Raw genomic sequence first — 25,562 nt, 5'->3', positions numbered from 1 at the left:
TGGCCGGTGTTTCACCAATATTTTCTGCCGAGTCGTATCTTATCACGCATTGTATTCTTTTTACTTTAAGGTTGATTTCCACATCTCAGAGCGACGCGACAGATGACATGTAGAATACACACCGAAGCGGCGAGCATAGGCGTAACTTTGCGGGGGCAAGAGGGGACTTGCCCCCCAAATGTTCAGGTTTATTCAAATTTGGGATCTGATGGGCAAAGAAAAAAATAGTAATATTTTGTGATTTCGCAAATGTCACAGTTATTTAGCATATAATCCTGAACACTATTTTTTATAAGATGGAAAATCTTTCGAGTTTGCCCCCCAAAGTTAAGCTCCTAAATTCCATTCCGCCCTCTCAAAGTAAAACCCAAAGTCACGCACGTGACGGCAAGCGACAATCAAGACAAGCTCCTCGCGTCTAAAGCAAAACATTCGAACAACAGACCGAGGCAACACGATGCACGGTGTTGAGAAAACGATCTATAGTGGAACCACAAGCAAATCAACCTGCGCAGACCCGCAACTCCTGTACACCGTAGTCCCGCGAGGAGGGGCGGGGGAGGTGGACCATGCTTCCTTATGGCCCGAGCTGATGGGAAGAAGGTAAAGATGCGCGGGGACTTTTCGTCCAAAGTTTTTCCTTCTGGTCGATCTATAGCTCGTGCCTCTTCGGTTCGAAAGGCTGCATTGATTACTGAGGGTTGGCTTCCAAGCGACACGTGCAGGTTGTTGCTTGTTGCTTCAGTCTGAAATCTTCCTAACTTAATCTCGACCATAGACGTCCGAAAGGGGGCAAGGGTGAGGGGGCTCGGCCACTCCTGGAAAATGAATGTCAACCTAGAAACACAAGATTAAATATTCCACACATATAAGTTCATTTTAGTCACAGTAATTTATGTCAATTATTATAATTGCGTTGCAGGATCATGATAACTTGAAACCGAGGTAGTGTTTTTTGAGGCGGCAGCACTATTATGGGGGATGTATATGCCTCCTCCTGAAAAAAAAAACCTTCCTTGCCGCTGGAAAAATCTTTTGGACGTGTGATCTCGCATCCCCCCAGATCATGCCATTATACCAAAAAAATATTTTGCCTACTACTATCCTACTAAAACCAGCTCTTTCAGATTTACTGAACATTTTACTTGATCTGTCCCTCTGCCTAAATTCTTTCTCTTCGTCATTAAACAGATTAAAAGGTTTGCACTTAGTAAGAAAAGTGACTTGGAACCAACTAAACTAAATGAGTTAGTAAGGAAATATATTCTGATTCTCCAGCTACATCGCACATATTGCAGTATGTAACTACTAGAACGTCAACCGTAACGCATTTTCGAGAGCCTGTGGTTAACGACCAACCTTCATGGAAAACTCTTTTAAAATTAGAACGAGAGATTATGAGGACTAAAAGTGGTAAACGTTGTAAGTGCCAAAAGCGAAAGTGTTGAGAAACCTCATCGTTCTGCACATCAGCCCGTAAGAACGTTCACACTAGTGACCTCTTTACACGCCCTTTGAACTACTTAGAGTGCTACCAGCCACATTTCACGTTTACCACATTATAAAACATGGCACATTTCACAGTTTAACGTGGAAAACGGTGTTTGAATTATTGTGGCACTTACAGCGTTTACCAATTTTAGTCTTCTTATAATCTAGAATGTTGGTTGTAAAGAAAAAGGGCCGGATGTAACAAATTACATGTTTGTTGATTGTTCTTCTTGCCATGTTTAAAAACTAACTGAAGTTAAGCGTGTTGTTGATTGCGTGCATAAGTATGTTTGCATAATGCAAGATTAAAATATGAACCTACGTAGATTGTAGGGTGTTATTTGGAATTTACGTAGTAGCATATATTAAGTGTATAAGAAGACCCGGCACGAGCTAAAAAGTGGTAAAAAATGTACGTTTTCATCCACACAGAAGGTAACGTAAAGTGCATTGATTCTCCCCGTCTTTAGAACTAAGAAGTCCAATCAAAGGTAGAGAAAAAGAAACACAGGACTTTGCTTAAGATCTCTAGGTGCTTGTCAAGCATGGTGCCAAGGTGCAATTTTGTTTACATATATTTTAGCTTTTTAGCATTTACAAATATAATACGTATGTTGAATTTTATATTAGGCAAATTTCTCGTATCGGACAAACGGCTGAAATTTGCTAGTTCATTTAATTTGAATATTCGTACTTACGTATTCTGCATTGAGAAACACTGTTGTAGGTGGTATTTCGCTTATTTCACGGAAATAAGCTCTATTTGCGACATATCGAGTAAGCTTTCTTCCTTTCTTTTTGCCTTCGGTAACACGCAAAATGGCGTTCACAGTTTCACTACCGTACTCGGCATGCAGTGTTTTCACCCCACTGCACCCAAAAATACTTACGTAGCCCCACAAACCATTGACGCATAGCCCCACGAACCATTCATACATAGCCCTAGGAACCATTTCCGGTAAGGTTAGGTTAGGTAGGATCACGTTTAGGTTAGAATAGTCAATAGAAAAAAAATATGCGTAGCCCCACACACCATTCTCGCATAGCCCCACGAACCATTGACACATAGCCCCACGAACCATTGACACATAGCCCCACAAACCATTTGCGGAAACGTACCTTCTTCAGTTACAAAAACACGTGTTTGGAAACACTGATCGGGGTTACGTCATCACACACAGGCTACATCCACCTGGAAGTAAATGGATGCAACAGCTTTCGTGCATCGGTCACACATTTATATCGAAAAATAAATGATTTACCGGCAAAATTCAATGAACGATGCGAGAAAACACTTCCCCGAACTTCCACAGGTATAAAGAAACTGCATTCGGTAAGTAATTTCTCCTGTAAATTTGAAGAAATCCGTTTGTCCGATACGAGAAATTTACCTTATATTATTTTAAGGAAATAATTGCACCTTCTAAACTTAGATGGCGCGGTACGCACCAATTTCCCCACCGTGGGCACCCATGCTAAGATGGTTTTAATAAAGCTTGGGCTAGAGGTATGTTGTCATTCTTACATTATGTCCTCAGAAGATTCAGTGCGGCCATAATTTCACACTCACAAATCTACCGCGCAAGGAGAATGGACATGTCACCGTGACGTGGTAATCCGTGCTTCCAGTGGCGGCGATTGGGGGCCAAAACCGTAAGGGAGGGGGGCAAGGAAAGTTGGTGACAACTGCCCCCAACCCACCCCCATCCCTGCCACTGCTTGCTTCTAAGGAATGTTACACCTTACTGAAGAAAATATAGATATACTAGGCATGGCAATTACTTTCTTTTGCGAGAATGCAGGACCCGCACGAAAATTCGAAATATGTAAATGGCACGGGGCACTGTGTGGTACTTTCGAATGTATGAACAATGCAGATCATGTGTGGCAAGTGTAGGATAGGGAACCTCTATCAAACACTTATAAACGACAGCGTCGTACAGTGGGGTCCAGGAGCATTACCGTGCAAATTGTCCATGACTATTTTCATTAATTTTTCTCTTACATCCTGTGTGTTTTTAAGCGATGGATTTTTATGTATGTTGGTGCAGAAGTTGTCAACAACTTGTTTTGAGTTTTCTTTTAAATCTTGTTATGCTTTACTTGCTCTTCTGTGGAAAGTAACCTACCTTGGCTTGACCTGTCACTTGTTTTCGTTACTTCCCCAGGCAAATAATTAGCAAAATACTTGAAAAAAAAAACTAACAATGCGGTTCAATCGAATAAAAATACATAGAATAACTACCATATTCTTTACCATGGATATTAGGGGAAAACTCAGTTCTTTTATCTCAATGATACCCAGGCGTTCGGTTTAAAAATATATAAAAAAAACTTATTTATTTCGTTGATTAAATATATACAAAGAATTACATCGAAATAACCCCTCATAGGAAATGACATGATCCTCTTTAATTGAAACACTGTAATATATAGGGAGCGGAAGTTGATGAAATGTCATCTTTTCTCTGACATCTCTGACACGATGCCCATTAAATATACACAATATTAAACTTCGTCTAGAACCCAAAAAAGGTAATTTTAAAGTACTTTTTTTTGCATTTTTTTTGCCAATTTTCAGGTTTTAGGTCATTCTGCCCGATTTTCGGCATTTAACCGTCATTTTTCGCAATATTCGGTGTATTGTTTCGTCATATTTTGTAACTTCTTTCATTTTGGTAATATTCTTGAGTCTTTTCACCAAGGAGAACATAGGCCTATATGATATATTTCGCAGGATTGCAATTTACGAGCTTCTTCATTAAATTGTTTAAAAATTATTCAGTTGTTTCCATTGGAAATTTACGTTGCATATTTTAATTGAATGTGCATGTGCTTTCATTTGGTATCTTTTTTTTTATTATTATTGAAAGCAAGATTGCATTTTGTTTAATTTCCTTTTCATTTAAATTTTTAACCTGAAACTAACAAATTTAATGGTCATTTTTTGCATTTTTACGTCATTTTCCCCATTTTTTAGGACATTCTATAGGTCATATGCCTATATTTTTTAGGTCATCAACTTCCACTCCCTAGTAATATATATATAAGAGAGGTTCGTAGGCTGGCCTAGACCAGCAGTACTAGTTCAAAAATGTATCTAGCTTGTCACTAGCGCTACATGACATGTTTCTTTAATTCCCTCCCCTTCGTGTTTAGAACGAAAATTGCCTCGCAAAAATAGACTAAACTTGATTGAAATTACTACAACTACTCGTAATATGCGCTGTTCTTTGAATTATATAAAAACAAAACTGTTATGATTCTTTTTCCACCCTGTCACAGTCCCTTTAATCCCAGTTTAAATAAAAACCCGACCCTTGACAGTGTCGAATCTACAAATTTAAACTAATATTTCCACGCAACAAGTTACTTGACTATTCACCGACAGATAGACATATACTTGAAATTAAACGCGTCCCTTAATTCCCTCGCATATGACGTTTCTCTAAGAATATTAACAAATGTCCACCGAAAACTAAGCGTTGGCTTGTCACCAAACGAATAAAAGAAATGCGTGGACTTGTCTATGTATTTCGATGAAAGCAAATGGTTGATCCGTGACCGCTAGCAATTTGACTAGCCCAGCCACTCTACAGGCACCGAAGAACCTTCCAAATGTCTCCCCTCTTGCCCAAAAAACGTAAGAATGCCAACCCCCTACTCAATCGGTTCTCTTATATAGGCGATTCGAAAGAGCCAGTAAACTGGACATTTCCACCCCCTTCTGGTTTGAAAGGACAAGATTTTAAAACTAACCGCCTTCTGCAAGCTGGCTTTCACCGTCACGTAGGACAGCCCTACAGCAGTTTGCATTGGTAACTGCATAAAAAAGAAGTATAGCTGTCACTAAAAAAGAATAACATTGAACATACACGAAACAAATAATAATAAAAAAAAGATCTTGTAGCGATTCTATCATTACAATCTTGTAGCTCTTGTTGGGTCAAATAAAGTGCACGAACATGGCGATGGACAATTTGCACGGTAATACTCATGGATCCCACTGTACTACATGTGCTTATTAGTTAGAAACCATAAGATTACAGTGTAAAAACGGGCGCACACATATTTGCCTTAATTTAAGCACATTATTACAATTCAAGGTAGTTTTTCATCATTTTTTCTGAACACCAGTAACTGAGAAACAACAGGTGTTGCAATTAAGTGTGTTAAACAGGGTTGTTAAAGGTGTAGAAACCCATAAATTCTAATGGGTTCTATTGGGTCCCGCTGAAGGACCGGAAACTTCTTTCTCGCACAATTTAAATTCGGTCCAAGTTAAGTATTGTTTCATTGAAAAAGGTTCCTGTACCGTATTTATATGCATCCGGAATAAAGGTTCCTGGTAGAAACCGCAGGAAATAAATCATAACGCTGTTGTTCTCTCGTGGGCCAGGTTCAAAACCTCCCTTGACGAAGAGTTACTGTACATAACGCAATGGACTATATTAGCGTGGCGTCACATGGAGTTCAAACAAACCCGTCACATGCGGTTCCGGCATCCGAACCAGGAACCGCAGCCAATAGGAACCGTCGATGAGATATCATGCTGCTGTGTTCCCAGCAGATATCACAACAGGGACGGGTAGTCTTGCTAGTACCAAGTGAAGGAACACGCGCGAGAGAATGGGGCTACATGGAGAGGGGCAACGTGACTGCAGAGCTTGCGTTTCGCCCATTTCTACCTTGTACCTTGGATTCTAAAGGCAGCCAGCGCCTGGATTAGTCTTTCAAACTCGCAAGTGGATAATTGTTTATCGTCAGGTCCGTAATCGATCCAAGTTGCGTATTGATACATTTCAATACCTAACTTGGACCCTATTTAAATTCATTCAGAAAAGGGGTTCCTGGACCGAATTGAAATACTTTACAGATAAAAAGGTTCTTTACGGTCCAGAACACATTTACGCTTGCTGATTTTCTCTCCTGGACCGGAATTGAATTTATTTAAAATTCCTGAACCTTTAACAACTCTGGTGTAAAATGTTAGGGGATTCTCATATCTCAATAAGATACATTTTCTCTTTTTTAAAACAGAAAGTTTTCGAAAACAATTCAGGTCCTTTTTTTTAAAGAAAAAAGACAAACAATGGTGATATTAATTTTAATTGCACATCATTTATGCTACTGTAGAATTATAAATTCATATTTATAAATATTTTCAACTTGAATTTTTGTTGATATGAAGTAAAATGTTTTCTTGTGGAAGTAGGAACAGACACACTGAGCAGAGATTGACTGACACACTGTTCCGGGTGTATCTGGAGCAAGCGAACGGAAATAAGTATCTGTACAAGTACTGACTCAGGAGGGCGTGAGAGGGGAAGTGAGTGCATGGAGGGGAGAACGCGACTGCAGCTGCTAGCCGTTTTCAGCAGCTCGCACACCACTCGCTTTCTCTCTTTCTCTGCCGTTATGCACGGACTTGCTACACAGATTACCGATACATAGTGTAAACATTTCCAACCCCTCCCCCAAAATGTTCCCCAACAATTCTTAAAATTTTCCAAAAAGACCACGGCCATGTTAGTTCTAAATTTACCCTTCAGAACAGAAAACTCTGAAAAAAAAAAACACCTAGTGACTGAGGGTACACTAAATAAAGATGTGTGCACATAAAAAAAGTCTAGCACGTGGTCTGTTATAATCGGGAGAGTAAGTGTGCTATGAGAAAATCAAAAGCGGGGAAAAAGTAGTTCCTTTCCTCACCGCACTTACAAAAGCGCCATTGCCCTTTGAGAGGAAAATGGAGGTATTTTCGGTACAGAACCGTCTCAATTGTTGACATTATCATTCGCGCGATGAATACTCTACATTGTATTAAGAAGGAGGATAAAAAAGTGCTCCATCTTGAAAAATAAGAGCCTCATTATAACAAGACGCTCGGCCGCATTTCATTTGTTTTTAAAAAAGAAGATCCCATCTCAAAGCAAGGATGGATTAAACGTCACTTATCCTCACCTAGCTTCTATTCGAGCTCAAAATATTTCTTCTCGTCTGCTCTTAGAGCCTTGTTCGCAGTCGGGCGCTTTGTCGAGAAACGTGATAGCAGTGTTTCCAACCCCTCTTAATTTTAACCAAATCCGGTGGAAACTTTAGCTGTTGGAAAAGATGTACCAGCAAAACTGGCGATTCATCTACTTCCATCTTGCGTGACTTTCATATCTCTTGAGTTAATCGTGGCGTTGAGGATGAATGATGAAGTAATGAAACGATTGGGGGACTGACACAATGATGGGACCCATGGCGCTAGAGTTCGATTATAGGACCTCAGGCTTCATAACGCGTTACGTTAGTCACTATGCCATTGTGATTCATCAATTTAGCTTCAATCATAAGTATAATCTCTCAATCCGGATACAATTGCGTCGAGATATCCGCCATCGATATTTATTTGACGACCTCCATGGAGGAGTGGTTAGCACAGCACGCTAAAACGTCAGCGGTTATTGGTTCGAATCCTTGCATAGGCATGAGTGTTTTAATGAGTGTCCCTTCGTCATTTTTCATAATATCATTATTTATCCTCATCGTCGCGATTAGCCAAAAGTGGCAGAACAGCTACTAAAATTAAGTTACTAATCAATACACACACACATAGGTATATATATATATATATATATACACACACACACACACACACACACACACACACACACACACACACACACACACACACACACACACACACACACACACACTGGGTGAGTCTGTTAAAAGAAGCCTCAGTGCGGAGACAGTCTTTGGACGCACTTTTGGCCTATTCAGCACGGATCCGGTTTCCCGCCATTTTGCAATCAGTTTTTGCATTACTGATTTGGTTGGGGCCTTCGCTGGAACTCCATTCACCGCGAACTCCGTCGTAAACAAATCTGCACACTGTTTCCAAGAACCGAGGCGTGCATACGTCTCGACAACAAAGATACGCTGCTGCACCGTTAACACCATGCTGACCCACCGAACCACACTCACAACTTTCCTCGCCGCTCAACTACACTCAACTGACCTGCACGCTGCCTGCCTCAAGGTCATCATTAGACACTTTATTTTCAATCCCTCTCTATGTCGTGTTGTCGAAACTACTTGGCACCGATATCCTGGACTGTTCTCTACCCCGCTCTTATCTTCGGTGTACCAGGGTTGCCTACGTGCAAGGAGCACATTTTCCACGGGGACTCACAGTATATATATATAGGGTTATGTATTTATTTATGTAGGGGTCTATATAATCAGGGGCGTATATATTCTATACGTATTGGGTATGCAATTTGATTTCTTAGCAGTTTGTTTGTTATCTGGCTGCCGTTGGCATGGCAACGTGGTTTCCTTGAAGACACTGAGGACGGGCAAGATGGACGTGTCTTATCACTTATACACGGCGTTTATGATGGCCTAGTCATCTCCTTTCCTCCAGAGCCTGTATTTCAATGTAGCCGCCTCGGTGGGCGAGAGTGTTAAGTGTTAACCAGAATCAAAATAACCATAACGGTTATTTGGACAAAATCCTGTTTCCGTCCTGGCTGATTCGGGGAGGAGGAATTCTGAGGTTGCCGCTTTTTGCCCAAACAGGGGGCAGCGCTAGGCCTAATTGGCTGTTTGACCGGACGTTTCTTTGCAGGTAAACGTGGCAACAGTGGTCACTGCCATAAAGGCGGTCCACGCGTCGGTTCTTAGCTTGCCCAGACTCTACTCTACAAAGCGATTTCACTGTCTGAAAGGCTTCTTCCGAAGAAATTTCACAAGTGAAGCATTTTCTTTAGCATTTTTGCTAGCATAAATGCTATGTAAACGCTTCCAAAAATCTTATGGCAGATAGTTCTTTACACGGAAGCATTTCATGTAACTTTTCGGCTAGCTCTTGCGATTACAATGCATAACATATACAGCATGAAAGGCACGTCGAGTTACGCCATCTATGCTGAATGCACGGTGTTTACATTTGAAATAACTAAAATATTCTTCCATACGTGTACAGTAAACGTTATAAAGTGTGCATTTAAGCAGTGCCATTCCATTTGTATCTAATAATAACGTTTTGTACGAAACATTATTCCTCTCGGTTCAATAGTTATCGAGTTTTAAAATTGTGAAGTGATACATTGTTTACATCTCACGCGGCCGCCATTACAACTGTACTCGTGACCTAGAGCTCGTATCTGATTGGTTACGTAACATGTTAAGAAGAATGCTTTCGTCTAAAGCGAGCCTTACTTGTATAAATGAGACACCGTAACTATGATTGGGAAAACATATAAACTTGCTGGAGCAGTGGCACAACCACCGGGGGGGGGGGGTCATTGAACTCGCGAAATTAATTCTAGGGGGCAAACATTGCAGTAAAAAATTAAGGCTAGCAGAATCTAAGAATAGCAGGGCAAAAGGATACTCAAGATGGAATTAGTTTTCATGTTTATCTTGCATTTATTCTTCCAGACGGCCAAGAGCACCTGCAGGGGGCACGGAGGGGCAATTGCTCCCCTGGATTTCAAATGTTATGCAAGCAAAAATATATTTCGTAATTTCTTCTTGCTCGCTTCGCTCGTATTACCTCCTTTCTTGCAATCTCATCAACTTCAGAGCCGTAGCTAGGGGGCGGCGGGAGTCACCGAACGATCAAAATGAATAAAGTTGTAAAAAAGAGAACGCATGGCGACGCGTGAAATTATTTGCGCCCTATTGAATCGATATTGTTTTCAGTTTGCAAATAATTGGACCAAAAAAAAAAAATTGAATGCTTCGCTCGCAATATTATAATTTTCTGTAATGTATTGTAAATTACCACAGGGAGAACTAAAACCAAATATGTACTTCAGACTGTTGCTGCTAAAACAGTTTTGCCTTAAATGCATGAACAATTGTTTTGAGGAATAGGAGCGTGCACATGTGAGAGACAATTTATATCATTTTGGCCTTGGGTTTGTTATGAGATGGATGAATTGATTATGTAATGTATTTAAATAATATATGTTTTATATACCTATATATGTGTGTCTGTGTGTGTTGAAGAAACTTTGAATAGGTACACAATTTAGTGTTAACATGTTGCATATGTATTTTCTTATTTTACGTCGCTCCATGTTACACATGTAAAACATAATAATAATAATAATGCTATTATTATTTTGGTTATTATTATTATTATTATTATTATTATTGACACTTTTATCCTGGTACTTGCCCCCCACAGACAAAAATCCGTAGTTGCGCCTCTGTGCTGGAGTACAAATCATGACGATCTAAGAACGTAACGCAACACAGAAACAACGAATCTTCGAAAGTTAGGATTTTTTGTTCAAGCAATGTTTGTCAATTCTGTTATTCTTATCAGGATATGGCATAGTAACCAGAAGTCTAAATGGCTCGCTCGCTGTGTTCAACGTGGTTGCACTTTTATCTTATAAGTTCACCTTTACGAATTATAGAAATACTTACAGTTATGACGCTGAAAAAGATTTATATGATGCTAATGTAAAAGTAATTTCCACTTATATATCGTGAAGTTACACTTACTCTAAATAAGCAATCAAAACTTATCGAATGTAAGAAAACCTAAGGGATGCTTAAAGGGTAGAATGCAAGAAGTTTAATTGTCCCCTTCGACACTCCTGTTGATATATATTTTGATTGTTTCATCTCTATATTTATTCTTGTGTCTACTTTGGGCTATGCATTACCAGAGGTTTCTCTCGTTATGTACAGTCATGCGCAGTTATGGGTTGTAACTATCTCATTGAAACTCATTGTTACAACATAGAAATGACCGTGACTGTACATGTTTCTGGGCATACAAGAAGAAAAACACGTGTGGGAGACACGTATTTTCAAATATCGTGTGCAAGTAGTGCCAAAGGTAATCACAATCATAGGTGCAGATACGATTAAAACAAAACAAAAAAAAAAAAGGTAAAGTGTTCCCCTGTGCATAGCACCACGCCATGAAGGCGTATAGGGGGTGTGGGGGTAACGCCCCACACTTTCTTGATCCGGTCGTGAGTGGGGGTGATGTGATCAGCATCACGCCCCTGACCGCCTTTACCCCCCAGGGTTTCCCCCAGGTACCCATGTTATTCGACGCTGGGTAGGCGCCGGGGCCGCTTCCACCGTTAGAAAAGTTCCCGGATTTGAACCGGCCGGGGATCGAACCCGGGACCTTGAGCATGGTAGTCAGACGCGTTACCGACTGAGCCACCGCGGCCTCTACGATTAAAACAAACCTAGAACAAATGTTCCATCGTATAAATCGAGAAAAATAGCATTCCAAATTTGGAAACTTGAAAAGTTAAGTAATCATATAGCTAAGAAATATAAAAGATAGGGAAAATATACATCAACAGTCAATTAGGCAATTTTAGACATAATACAATTTCAGTGTTCTATTGCTATACTATGACCCTTCAGCTTTGTATGACCGTAAATGTTTAGTCTCGATTCAAGATATTATTGGCATATACCATAGCGAGTAGTGTAGCACATTGAATTTCGAATCGTGGATAAAACATCTTGTCTGTTCATGAATTCGCTGTTCATTTTCGTCTTCACGATTAACTTACAGAGGTTGAAAACTGACGTAAAAGAAACTACAAGTTTCGTTACCCGACTATAGGCCAGAAGTTTTTATGCTAGTACATTTCCCGCCAATAACAGATCTTTCGTCTGTAGGGCGTTGTCAAACGCATGGTTGTGCAAACATAGCGAATGGGCGTCCTGCTGCAAAAGTCCTTCGAAAGGGCAAGCAAAAATGTCAATATGCTATTCAGGCCCTTACAGGAGAAGTTATTTTCCTCTGATCCCTATCTTTCATTTGCTCCCCCCCCCCCTTCCGATGTGAATGTGGCAACCCTGTGTTCAAATTTCTCGCGGAAAGGGAACGACAAGCTCTGGTTCGCAGAGAATGAAGCACGTGCTGTCTCCAGAGCCCCTGTCAGTGGTTGCAAGAGCTCACGTGACGACTGGCAAGGTCTTTCAGCAGGCGACAGAGTGGCGGGAGAGGTACCGCAGGATAAACCTGAGTTACATTGAGCCCCGCGTTGTCAAATGGATAGCACTCTTACCTTTGTACGAGGGGTACCTGGTTCGATTCCGGTCCGAGCCGATGTTCTGTGGCCCAGCATGGTGAGAACAATTGGGGTAGCTACTTCAGAGCAATAGGAGAGTGTGCTGGTCTCGAAAGCCATAAAACAGCGGCGATGGGATTCAATTCGTTGGCCACACATCACCCAATGAAAGCCTTTTCGCAACCTCGCCGTGAAAGTGATGTTTGTGGAGTTAGTCTATGATTATGTGTTTCATAGAATAATCCTTGAACACCTTAGCCTTTTGGTGATAACGGTCTTGAATTGAATTCCCGACATTCATCTTCTTCTTTTCGGTTATAGTATTACTCACTTTTTACATTTTTAAAATTCTGAATGTAGCACTTCGTGAGTGCCCCTCCAGCAATTTCAACACATGACCAATGATCCTCATTGTCGTGATTAGCCAAAAGTGGCAGAACGCGACGCTTAATAACGAAAAGCAAATCCAATAAGAACGCTAATTCAATATGAGCCGTGGTGGTATAGTCGGTAGGGTGCCTGACAGCCACACGGGAGACCAGGGTTCAATTCCCTGCATAAAGCGGCTCTGGTACCCAGCCTCAAATCAATGGGTACCTGGGGGCAACCCTGGGGGGTAAAGGCGGTCGGAGGGTGGTGCTGATCATATACATCACCTGCCGAGAACGAGAATGTGTGGGGTCCTATCCATAAATGTGCCTTTATGTAAAAAAAAGTAAAGTGCTCTCCTGTGCTTTGCACCACGCCATGAAGGCCGTACATGGGGCGTGGAGTTAGGTCACCACACTTTCTTGATCACGGCCGAAGGTGGGATGATGTGATAAGCACTACGCCTTGACCACCTTTATCCGCCACCCCCCCCCCCCGAGTTTCCTCCAAGTAGCCACTTTATCCAATACTGGGTGGGCGTCGGAGCAGCTTAAACAGGTGGAAAAAATTCCAGGTTCTCCCCCGCCGGGGATCGAACCCGGGTCTCTCGCATGGCAGTCAGACGCCATAACGACTGAACAAAATGTGGTTTCATTGTTCAAAATGTACCTTGATGGCACGGTACTATATGCACAGGGATCTTTACCTTTTACCTTATGCTAATTCAAAATTATTTCTGTAATTTTCTTAATAAAGGGTGTTCCGTATAGGACACCGAATTAGAAAATTAAATAAAAATAGAGAAAATATCATGAAAGTAGTTATATTTCACATATATGTAAGCAGTAACATCTCGCATTTACGTATGAAAGACAATGTCAGGCATATGTCCACCCCTACTGAGTCTGCATGCATTTATACGCTGCACAAAATTATTGATAACCCTTTCGCAGATGTCTGTCCCGATGCCTCCAATCACCCGTATGATTTCCGCCTTCAGTTCCAAAAGGGTTCGTGGTTTGTTGGCGTACACCTGTGATTTCACAAACGCCATAAGAAGAAATCACAGGGTGTAAGATCACACTCCACCCTCCAAAACCCACACCACACAGTCGTTCTCAGCGGATGGATGGATTTCACGCTCTTGGATTATTCGAGGATTTTCGGAAGGAAACCACAACAAACGAGTCAAAACAATTGAGGCTACATTAATCGGCATGACAACAGATACCAACATTGGTAAGAACAGGCCTGCCAACCTCGAAACAAAACAATAGCACTCGATTCAAATTCGGCGTCGTATACGGAACAGCCTTTATTATCCTGGGGTCCGGCAGGAGACAAATACCCGGTTGTTGTATGGACCTCTTCAAAACTTTGACTGCCATTTTAGCGATGTTTTGCGTCAGGCAGTTGGCAACACTGCAAAGTGCAAAGTTTTGGTCGGGAAACCCGATCCCGCTATTACCAAAGGCCGGAGATCAACATGTCAGTCACTCCCATCCATTTCGAGAGAGATCCTGGAAGCGAACCAAATGGACGCAAAGAGGCGAGTGGGGAAAAAACTTTTTTTAGAGCTTACATCGCGCAGTAGGCCCCACTGTCACTCCTTTACATATCTCATCATCGGGCCCTCTTGTCAATAGCCGAGCGTCCATTACCACAAGAGCTGTCCAAACAGCGCTGCCCTCTTTGGGACAGAGTGTTTTCGTATTTGGGGGAGGAAAAATCACTTGCGTCTACCGATGCTCTAGTTATTTGCACAAGTCGAATCTTCATCCAGCCAATCGACGAACATCCTGAAAGCCAAATGCTGATCGCTTCCTTTTCAATTAGTGCTGTCTGTACCGCGGGATCCATTCCAAATGCAGGGTGGTTCGTAAGTAACTGCGTGAAATCACGAGGAAAATGTGTTAGTGCTTTGAATTGAGCTAAACGTGTAACAGAATATTGATGTTATTATAATTGTTACTAACACAACTGAATGATAATTATTATAATATCAGCGGCCGAAATTCTGCGTTCGAAGGCCATCCAGGACATTCCATATCTCTTCATCAATTTAATCTAATCATCATTCATCTTTATGATTAGCCTAAAGATAGCGAAAAGAGACTACAATAGAAGTACAATCCAAATATAACAATAATAAGTAATAATAATAATAATAATAATAATAATAATATGTAAAATAAACTAAACTAAATCAATGGTGCAACAGCCATCTAAGGACCCGGGCCTACCAGAGCGGCCTCTTTCATTGGTCAGAGCATCGAGTCCCATCGCCGATATTTTCTGTCCTTCGAGACCGAAATCCACTAGTTTGCAGAAATGTTTGGGGCTCCCACCGGGACTCAAACCCGGTACCTCTCGCACCAGAGGTGAGAGCGCTAACCATTTGGGTACGGAGGCGACCGTATAGCGAGAATAATAATTGCGATTTTACACCAAAGCTCTTTTTCTTTGTAATTAAATACAATAAAATGTAACAAGAAAACTTAAGAACGTTTACTATAGAAAGCAAACTGTTTTAAGAAATCAAGATTATAGATAGACTTGATGGTCAAGAAATTATAAAGTTACTAATAATGATGGAGATTATTTGGAAACACATGTAAACTCTTACATGATCCATGGCGAAAAGTATGGGCGAGATTCAAAAGGTTTATCATAGAGGGACAAATTGCCTCCAAAAATTATGAGTACAAACAAAAGCACAAGTGGAAACTCAGGAAACGATATTGTATTTCTAAGAAGTCGAAAAAATGTATGGAACTTTCAGTATCCTGACTTATTTTTTGTTGAGCAGCAGGTATATCTGATTCAGCTGCCAAGTGGGTATGGGCGGGTAGAAATCAGGCCTCTGAAGGAGTAGATCGAGTACCAGGCAAACCTGCTTCAGGTGCTAAAGCTTGAATCACACAGAACTGGATCTCCAGTAGGAATGCTCTAGTTGATGCTGGACTGGCTACCCATTTGCTAGTTTTCGCCTCACACGGTACTTGTTACACCGTACTTGTCGATAGTCTTTTGTTCCCATAATGGCGTCCGCGTGAGATGTAAACAACGTATCACTTCACACTTTTAAAATACGATAACTATTCAACCGAGAGGAATATCGCTTCGTATTAAATGGTTTTAGTAAGAGAAGAATGGCACTGATAAAATATATATTTTACAACGTTTACTGTACACGTATGGAAGAATATTTTAGCTTTTTCAATTGTAAACACCGTGCACTCGCCATAGACGGTGTAACTCGACGTGCCTTTGGTGCTGTATGTATTATATGTACATTGTAATTGGAACAGCTAACCGAAATGATCCATGAAATGCTGTAAAGTACTCTCTGTTATAAGATTTTTGGAAGCATTTACGTAGCATTTATGCTTTCGTCTAAAGCCGGCTTAAAGGTGGACGTGGACGAGCAATTTGAAGAATGCTGTAGGAGAATTACAGCTTTGTGCTTTTATTAAAAAAAGAAAATAATGAACGAGAGATTGGCTGGAAAAAAATATGGTAATCAATGCGTACCGAACAAGCTTTTTAACTTGGGTTTGCATTATTCATACATGAGATTCGCAGGATTCATTAAAAAAAAGGGTCAAACATTTATTAATACACTTGTAATAATAAGAATTTTCATTTTCAGATAATCATATTTGTCACGTACACATCTCATCGCTTTGTATAAATACCTAAATATTAATGAACTGAACACGAATGCACTGCACGTCATCTCTTTACTTTTTTTTTTATAGAGAAACGGAGAAACTATAACATAAACAGCCAGCACTCGGAAACCACAGACAAAAAACGCTCCTTTGCAAACTCACAAATTATCTTCACATGGCCAAACTTTGCTCTGATTGGCTGTTCCACAGAATCCAGTCGAGGAAAGCTAGTAGCAATTAGAACATGTCCTATTCCTCCAAACCAGTCAAGCAGTCAGTCAGGCAGCCAGGATTTCTATCTAGAAAGTCAGTTCAGCGCCAACTAGGGCATTCCTACTAGAAATCCAGTTCCGTGTGATAGCGGTTTAAGTTTGTATGGGCGGGTATAAAGTAGGCCTTTTATGGAAAGGATCGAGTAAAAGGCAAACCTGCTTCAGCTGCTAAGTGGGTATGGGCGGGTAGAAAGTAGGCCTCTGAAGGAGTGGATCGAGTAGCAGGCAAACCTGATTCAGCTGCTAAGTGGGTATGGGCGGGTAGAAAGTAGGCCTTTATGGAAAGGATCAAGTAAAAGGCAAACCTGCTTCAGCTGCTAAGTGGGTATGGGCGGGTAGAAAGTAGGCCTCTGAAGGAGTGGATCGAGTAGCAGGCAAACCTGATTCAGCTGCTAAGTGGGTATGGGCGGGTAGAAAGTAGGCCTTTATGGAAAGGATCAAGTAAAAGGCAAACCTGCTTCAGCTGCTAAGTGGGTATGGGCGGGTAGAAAGTAGGCCTTTTATGGAATGGATCAAGTAAAAGGCAAACCTGTTTCACCTGCCTAAGTATGGGTGCATAAGAAGCAGGCTTCTGAAGGCATCAGAGAAAGCAAATTTCAATTTCAAGTCAACTTTAGGTCAGTGTACGAATTCAATTTTTACCTTGGGGAGGGGTGGGGATCCAGAGGATGCCATCTATTGATGCATATACTTATTCCTACCATGGTGTAATTAGCATAACTAGAGAAATACTTTCAATTAGTATGAACATTTTTCGATCATTGACTCACACTTTTACGAGCATTACCTGTTTGCCCTACTGAATTTTCTTCTCCAATTACCATCGCATTTTGCAACACACCTATAGTATATCATTTTCTCGTTCTACAGAAAATTTTACTTTTTAAATAGAATTTAAAATACATTAAGGTTACATATTTTGAAAAATTCCAGTGCGGGGAAATTCAACCAGGAGGCAGGCAGGGCGCATCACAAGCTTTCTATCTTCAACAATAAACGACTAACAATGTATTTTTATGCATGAACAATAACAAACAAAACTGAAACTGCAGGTTGATTACTAAGTTATAACTTTAATCATTATCCTATTAGAGAGGCCTGGTGTGGAACCAGTAATGCGAATTTTGAATATGGAACTTCTAACATATGTTGTCCATCCATTGATTGATTGAGTTAATGTTTTAAGTTCACTTTATGCACAGTAAGACTAATCGGGACTGCACTTACAGTTTAAAGTGGGATCCGAACCACTATATGCCTCCACCGGGAATCGAACCCGGGACACCTTGATTACAAGGCGACGACACTACCACTGCGCCATCGGGAAGGCCTATATTGTCCATCAAGAAACTGCAGATAGATTTTGAGAACATTTAAATTGTTATATCCTGTGCGAAAAGTTTATGTGTTCAAAAATGACCAAGTCTTCTATCGAAATTGATTATAAAATTTTCTAAAAATGTTTTGAATCTATTTTCTCATTCGATAATAGCCAAAGCTACAGAACAAGCTTTCCATCGTCAACAATAAAAGACTAACAATGCATTTTTATGCATGAACAATAACAAACGAAGTTAGCATTCAACTTGTATGATTGATCCCTCTTTTCAGCCTATCGTGAGCCGTTCTCAATAGCTCATAAAAGTTATTGATAAACAGAATTCATTCGGGTCGTCCAACATAAAAAGAATAATGAAATGAATTGAAGAGCCTTTGACAACAGGATGTGGGTGCACAACGTTCAAGGGCATTATAGATGTGAAGCCTATATATCATGTACGTCACATAAAGAGTACATAGATATTTGTTTCTGAACTTATGACGTGACCTTTACTTCAATGCCTTCAGAAGTTTCTTTCATTTTTTGTTTGTTCAAAAGAAACAAGTGTCATTGCTTGTACCAATTTTCAATTTGCGATATTTTAAAAGGATTTTGAGTTCTTCACAGTAACAGCGAATCGTGTGAAGATGGTTTCGGTGTTTTGTTCGGTGTTGGGGACAATTGAAAAGACTGCTTCTTGTCTTTAGGTGAACAATTTTCCATTCATTCGATTGTACAAAAGAGGTGGAAAGAAATGTGGAGTCTTTCTATTCATTTTCCTACTGACCTAATTTTTATTCATTTTTTTTGCGCTCCATTTCTTTTCTTAACCAATTTCAATTTTTCTTTACTTGTCAGCAATGTCGTTAATGGGTGCACTAGCACACCGAAACTTTCCCGTGCACCCCCAACATTTTCGTGACTTACAGAAAGTTTTACTTTAAAATTTAAAAAAAAACTCTAAAAATTTGTATGTAGCTACTCGAATTTCACAATCGGTATAATCTTTGTAGTTACTGCACTTGTTGGGATATATGGACTAAGTTAAATTTAAATGTCATAACAATAATGTAATATATGTTAATTACCTGTTTGAGTCTGGTTTCAAGTCCACCTTATTTATGCACAGAAAGGCTAATCGAGACTGGACCTACAGATTACAATGTGATCCGAGCCACTAAGTGACTCCACGGGGTATCGAACGGGGAGCACTTAATTACAGGGCAACGACGTTACCATTACACCATCGGGCAGACCCTAGTGTGTGTGTGTGTGTGTGTGTGTGTGTGTGTGTGTGTGTGTACTCCTCAATGACCTTGCATTCTAAGGCTCTGTGCTCCGACCGCGGGACGGCAAGGGTTCGAGTCCGTATGAGTTCAGTCTCTGGGTTCTCGGCCTGCGTATAGAACCGGTGGCAACCAACCATCTGAGGAAATTGGGGAGCTACGAGTGAGTGGCGTCACACCCGGTCACGGAACTCTCCTATAACGGCTCAAAGTTTAACGTTCTGACCCCACGTCACCCCATTACCTGCTGAAGATGACCACACCTCTACGTAGGATTGTGGGAGGGAGACTGGCAGTCGGGAGTTAGGCCAAGGCCTTTCAAGGGCTGTCGAGCCACTGGTTATTATATATATATATATATATATATATATATATATATATATATATATATATATATATATATATATATATACACACACACACACACACACACACACATACCGGGTGGTCCATTTATAACGATAGTATGGAATATCGCATGCAGTCGAAAAATTCCACAGAAAAAAAGTTTGATACTATTGAGGGGGTAAGTCAATGCCGCAAAAATTTCATCGCCGCCACCCACCCCTTAGGGAGGTGAGGGTAATTGTGAAATTTCAAATGGAACACCCCCATTCGTTTTACATATTTGGATTCCGTGTTGAAAAAGAAGTATTTTTTGTTCGAAAAATTTTGTAAAAAAATTGCAACCTTTAAACACTTATAAACATTTGGTAGTTTCAGTTTCATTTTGTTCCCTTTATGTAATAACAGTTTTGGTTTCCGTTGAGAACATTGCAAAAACGAATTTTATTCAAAAAATGTATGCAAAGAATTCTGCAAAAGAAAATTGTTTGCAATTTATGTTTTTGTGTAACAATAAATAATATTAATTTGTTCCAACTCTTTGGTTTCAAGGAACAATTTCACATGAACAACAAAATTAAGTATGTTACTACAAATTAGTTATCATTTGAGGTACACAAACAAATGTTTAAAGGAACAAATGTTCAAAATAATGACTGTTCTCTTCAATGCATTTCTAAACACGGTGTCTGAAGCTCCAGACTGTTCGTCCCAAAATGTCAGGAGTGATCGAGGCACAAGCATCAACAATTCGTTGCCGCATGTTTTCTGGCGTTGTTGGAACAATTATTTGAAGACAGGGTTTTGTAGACACACCCAAGTTCATCCTGTTCATTTTGAACATTTCTTTGTTCTTTGTGATTGTCTTTTCATTAATTGCACTCATCATTAGGGCTAGGATTTTGATGCAAATGCATATTTTTTTTTTTGGTAAGTCAGAAACATTGCTTAAGTAGATAGGAACGTGTTTTATTCGCAAGTGAATAAATTGGGATGCCTTTGTTAGGACATTTTTTTGCATTTTTTGACCCTTTTTTGGAGTAAAGGGCATTTTTTAAACTTTTTAAAACCATTTAAGTCATTTTTCGGCCTTTTAAAAGTCATCACATGCATTTTCTTACATTTTGATGAAAGAAGGGGCATTTTACATGCAAATGTAACCCTTTGAAGGAGAGAGGTTTCCGACTTTCGTCTCATTGCCTTCAGCGCAGTTCTGAACGATTGTGTTTGAAGAAAAAAAGAAATTCTGTGCAGTATTGTTGATACAAACTGTTGTGTAACAATTCAGCTCAAACAATGTGATTTCCCCCTCTATCAGTAAATATATCTTCGCGAGACGGATTATTGTCAACAAGGGTGTACAAAGTTTTGTACTCTGTATCGGACATTTTGTCAGGGAAGAAATTTGCACTCCATGCAATTGAAAGTGACTTAACAGCAAGTGATATTGTTCATTGCAAGTACGCTACTCTTGTGTCGGTGGAAGACGAGAGAAGTTTTTCCATGTACAAGGCTCTCTTGTCCGACAACCCACAATCATCCACTTTTGAAAATTTGCATATGATGTTCGTTGTGTACTGCAACTCAGTACTTAAAGTGTAAAAGATGACAAAAAGTGAACTTTCTTACTTGTACTATAATGCGCAATGAACATGTGATAGATACTGTAACGATAATTTGTAATTTGAATTTCTCTTGGCAGTTTATAAATTTGTTCTACAATCTTTCAAAATTTTTAGGTCATTTTTCTAAGTTTAAGGGCATTTTCTTTCATGTATTAGGTCATAAATGCATTTTTAGAGGTCATTTTTTGGCAATTTTAAGGTCATCATCGCCGCGATTAGCCCAAGTTGCAGAAAAGCGACGTGAAATAATAAAAACACAAATCATAGAGGAATGGAGATATACGAAATTTCTCTTCATTTGTTCTGCTCATTTTCGCACACAACAAAACAAGAGTCTCTACGGTACAGTAAACAGCTACACCAGTGTGATCTAGTTCCGCGGTTTTTAAACTTTTATTCTTATTGTACCATTTAGTTGTAACTAAACGTTTAATGTACCCCCAGCATAGGTTTTCTCCGAATCGTGGTTTTGGGGATTTTTTTTTTTTGTGCTGCCTGATTGGTGGGGTGTTTGTTATATGTCGGAGTCGTGTATCTGCGACTGAACAAAATGGCATTCGGGATGTACACACAAAAAACTAAATGCATAATATCGATTGATGCACCAGAATGCATCGGTTGATGCACTAAAGTGTGTGTTATGGCTTCTTCAAAGAATCAGATTCACATTTGATGCATTTGGGTGCATTTTTGTATCTCGTGAAAGAAACACCAAAGTGCATCATTTGATTCAAGTGAGGATTTTTTTGCAGTTGAGATGCACTTTAATGCATCAGTTGATGCAGCTTGATGCACCTTCCTGCATCATCAAAAAGATGCATTCTGGTGCATCAAAACGCATCAGTTATTGAAGAAAATAGCAATAAACAGAAATAAGTTTGTAAAACTCTCCAGCACAATCATTTTTTTTTTTTTGTAAATTCTCAGTTTCCAGTGGGAAGGATGCGCCTGCATATTATTATTGATGTCTGGTTGTGCACATGAAACTTTCAAGTGGAGATTCGGCTCCAAATTTAGTATATTTCGATACCACACTTCAACAATATACCCAGTCGTACTCGTGACGTTTCTACACTTTAACAAATGTTTGTGGGCTTGAAGAATGAAATGAGTAGAAATTTCGAACGAGTATTTTATTTAAAAAGATTTGAATCAAGGATAAGAGTGTCAGTGACAAAATCAGCATAATTTTCCTGTTGAGTGATGAAGCTATGAAGTATGAAACAATGAAGTCTGCTCCACATTGCGCAGCAAAAATGTTGTCGTGTGGGTATTCTAGACATTTCTCTTCCTAGCTGATCGCGTTCCCCCTTCAAGTAGTTCATGTACCCCTGGGGATACACGTACCACAGTTTGAGAACCACTGAACTAGTTGATATAGACCATGAGCCTATATTCTAGGCTAGATAGGCTATCTGCGAAGCCTGAAGTCTAGAGAATAAAATACAGGAGAGAAATCGATCACAAATTGTAAATAATATTATTAATATCAGTGAGATGATGATGCTGATTCTGGAGTTGGCAACCTGGTTTCTTATGAGTTGGTAACCTGATTTCCTGAGTTGGCAACCTGATTTATTATGGGTTGGCAACCTGATTTCCTATGAGTTGGCAACCTGATTTCTTATGAGTTGGCAACCTGATTTCTTATGAGTTGGAAACCTGATTTCTTATGAGTTGGCAACCTGATTTCCTATGAGTTGGCAACCTGATTTCTTATGGGTTGGCAACCTGATTTCCTATGAGTTGGTAACCTGATTTCCTATGAGTTGGCAACCTGATTTCTTATGGGTTGGCAACCTGATTTCTTATGAGTTGGCAACCTGATTTCTTATGAGTTGGCAACCTGATTTCTTATGAGTTGGCAACCTGATTTCTTAGGAGTTGGTAATATTATTTCTATTCATAGCCTACGACCACGTGACATAGTGAGATAGCCCAGATCTTGGACTCCGTATACGCCACTGATATAGACCGTTTGGGACGGCCACCCAACCTCAGTATTAATTCTTGGGGATGGATTCCCTCCGTTCCGAACATTTGCAGAGCACGTGACGTGTAACGAACAAAACCAGGTTACTTGATATTGCTTTCCCTTTAACGGCATCCCTTGGGGTCCTGAGAACGAGAAGCGATGGAGGCACATCGTGGTCCCAATTAACCTATCTGTGCACAAAGTGGACTCAGACTTTAAACCAGATCCCATTTAAACAAATTCGGGTGGTATAGTCGACGCGCTGGCTACGTTAACGACCGGCTGGCTTTGAAGTCGACGGAGCGCGCCCACCAGCTCCAACAATGTGACTGAGACTCCACGTGGAGTAGACGAGCACAATGACAGCTGCGCCCAATGGCTGAAAGTTGAGTGTCATTGGACTAAAACTTCTCGCCCGCTATTTATCCCCACCCACGTTTGTGGCGGCCGTTTTCTTTGTTCTTCGACGTTAACGAAGTAACGCGTGGACTATACTTGACCCTACTGTGCCGTGCTGACCATTAACAATTGGTTTTCTGTCCCTATTCATCCATAAGAGTAGTTGATTTATCATCTGTAAATAGTGTTGTTTGATGTAATTCAAGACTAAAATTGGTAAACGCTAGTGCCACAACAATTCGAACACCGTTTTCCACGTTAAACTGTGAAATGTGTCATGCTTGATAATGTGGTAAACGTGAAAAGTGGCTGGTAGTTCCAAGGGGGTGTACAAAGGCACTAGTGTGAACGTTCTTATGGGCTGATGTGCTGAACGATGCGATTTCCCAACACTTTCGCTTTTGGCACTTACAAGTTTACCACTTTTAGGCCTCAATTGTGGAATTCAATGTCCCACTAAGGTGTTTCAAGACTGAGAAAGCAATCGAGGCTAGACGGAGAACAAGATCTCCGTACCATCAATACCAAAAATATGTACACAAGAAGTAAAATTATGTATTGATACTCTGTTTTCTTCTTTCTAGAAGACGGACTCAACGATGTCTCCAAGCCCGACAGCAAACCGAGGAAGAAGAGGTCAAGGGCAGCCTTCTCGCACGCACAGGTCTACGAGCTGGAGCGACGATTCAACCACCAAAGGTACCTCTCCGGCCCAGAGAGGGCGGACCTCGCCCAGGCCCTGAAGCTCACAGAAACCCAGGTGAAGATTTGGTTCCAGAATCGCCGCTACAAGACGAAACGGAAGCAGCTTCAGCAGGACATGCTCCCTCCCTCGTCTGCGAAGAAAGTGGCCGTGAAAGTTCTCATGAGGGACGACCAAGTGGTGTACAAACCGGATGACCTCGCGCGACCTCTCCTCTACCCAACCCTGCCTTTGCCCTTTCCGGCTGCGTACTACTACTACCCGCTGCTTTGCCCTCCTCCAATGACGTCACCGATGCAGCAGCACACGACCACATGTCAAGCAAACTCTGTTCCTTGCACTCAGTGATCTAGGCAGCTCAGCTCTCTTCAGAAGAAGAGTTCTGAGGACTGCTGAACCAATACTGAAGTTTCTTACACTCTCTGAAGACTATTTCATGACTTACCAGCCAAGAATAAGCAGTGTATAAGCACGAGAGAAGTGTAGAAATATGGTTAGACCATGACTCATGGATATCTGACATTACATGTCAGATCTCTCTACTATAGGTCTTGTTAGCTAGAGGAGCTTTGAAAGTACAACTGGACAACACTCCTTGTAACGTGGCTTCGGCGTAAAGTGCGTTCTCATCTACATTTCTATTAGGACATATGAAGTCGGTGTACGTGGATTTGCTTTTACCCAGTGCAAGGACCAAGTATTGAGAAACATTTCGTTACTCTTGATGGTCAGTGTGTTTACAAGAGAGTCCCATTTGGGTTCAATATATGGCCATGGATCCATACACACTTCAATCACATTATCATCACACGTGCAATATTAATGATACAGGAATGTTAATATTGGACTCTCGAGTAACGAATCGATGCAATGGATCAACTACGTTGTTGCTGACTGTTCAGTGTACGAACTACAAAAACGTTCGTGTTCACTTTTATGCCCAGACAGGTTAATCGGGACTGGATCTACAGTTGCATAAGAACAACTACACTTTGCCCCTTTCAAGAAACGTTGAGTCCGTCTTCTAGAAGTTACAAGAGTGGAT

General features: G+C 40.5%; 1 protein-coding gene across 1 annotated transcript in view; it reads left to right on the top strand.

The window, feature by feature from the left end:
• LOC146003112 (homeobox protein XENK-2-like) overlaps positions 1–24,984 on the top strand; it is a 55,734-nt gene extending 30,750 nt beyond the window's left edge. Inside the window, exon 2 of the mRNA XM_083141289.1 lies at positions 24,399–24,984. Within this exon, the coding sequence (XP_082997415.1) occupies positions 24,399–24,865 (467 nt within the window). The 3' untranslated portion in view covers positions 24,866–24,984. The remainder of the gene's footprint in view (positions 1–24,398) is intronic.
• Positions 24,985–25,562: the final 578 nt, after the last annotated feature.

Source organism: Lepisma saccharinum, chromosome 19 (genome assembly GCF_977018435.1).
Source record: "Lepisma saccharinum chromosome 19, izLepSacc3.1, whole genome shotgun sequence".
Taxonomy (NCBI): Eukaryota; Metazoa; Arthropoda; class Insecta; order Zygentoma; family Lepismatidae; genus Lepisma; species Lepisma saccharinum.
This window is presented reverse-complemented; position numbering and strand designations above follow the sequence as displayed.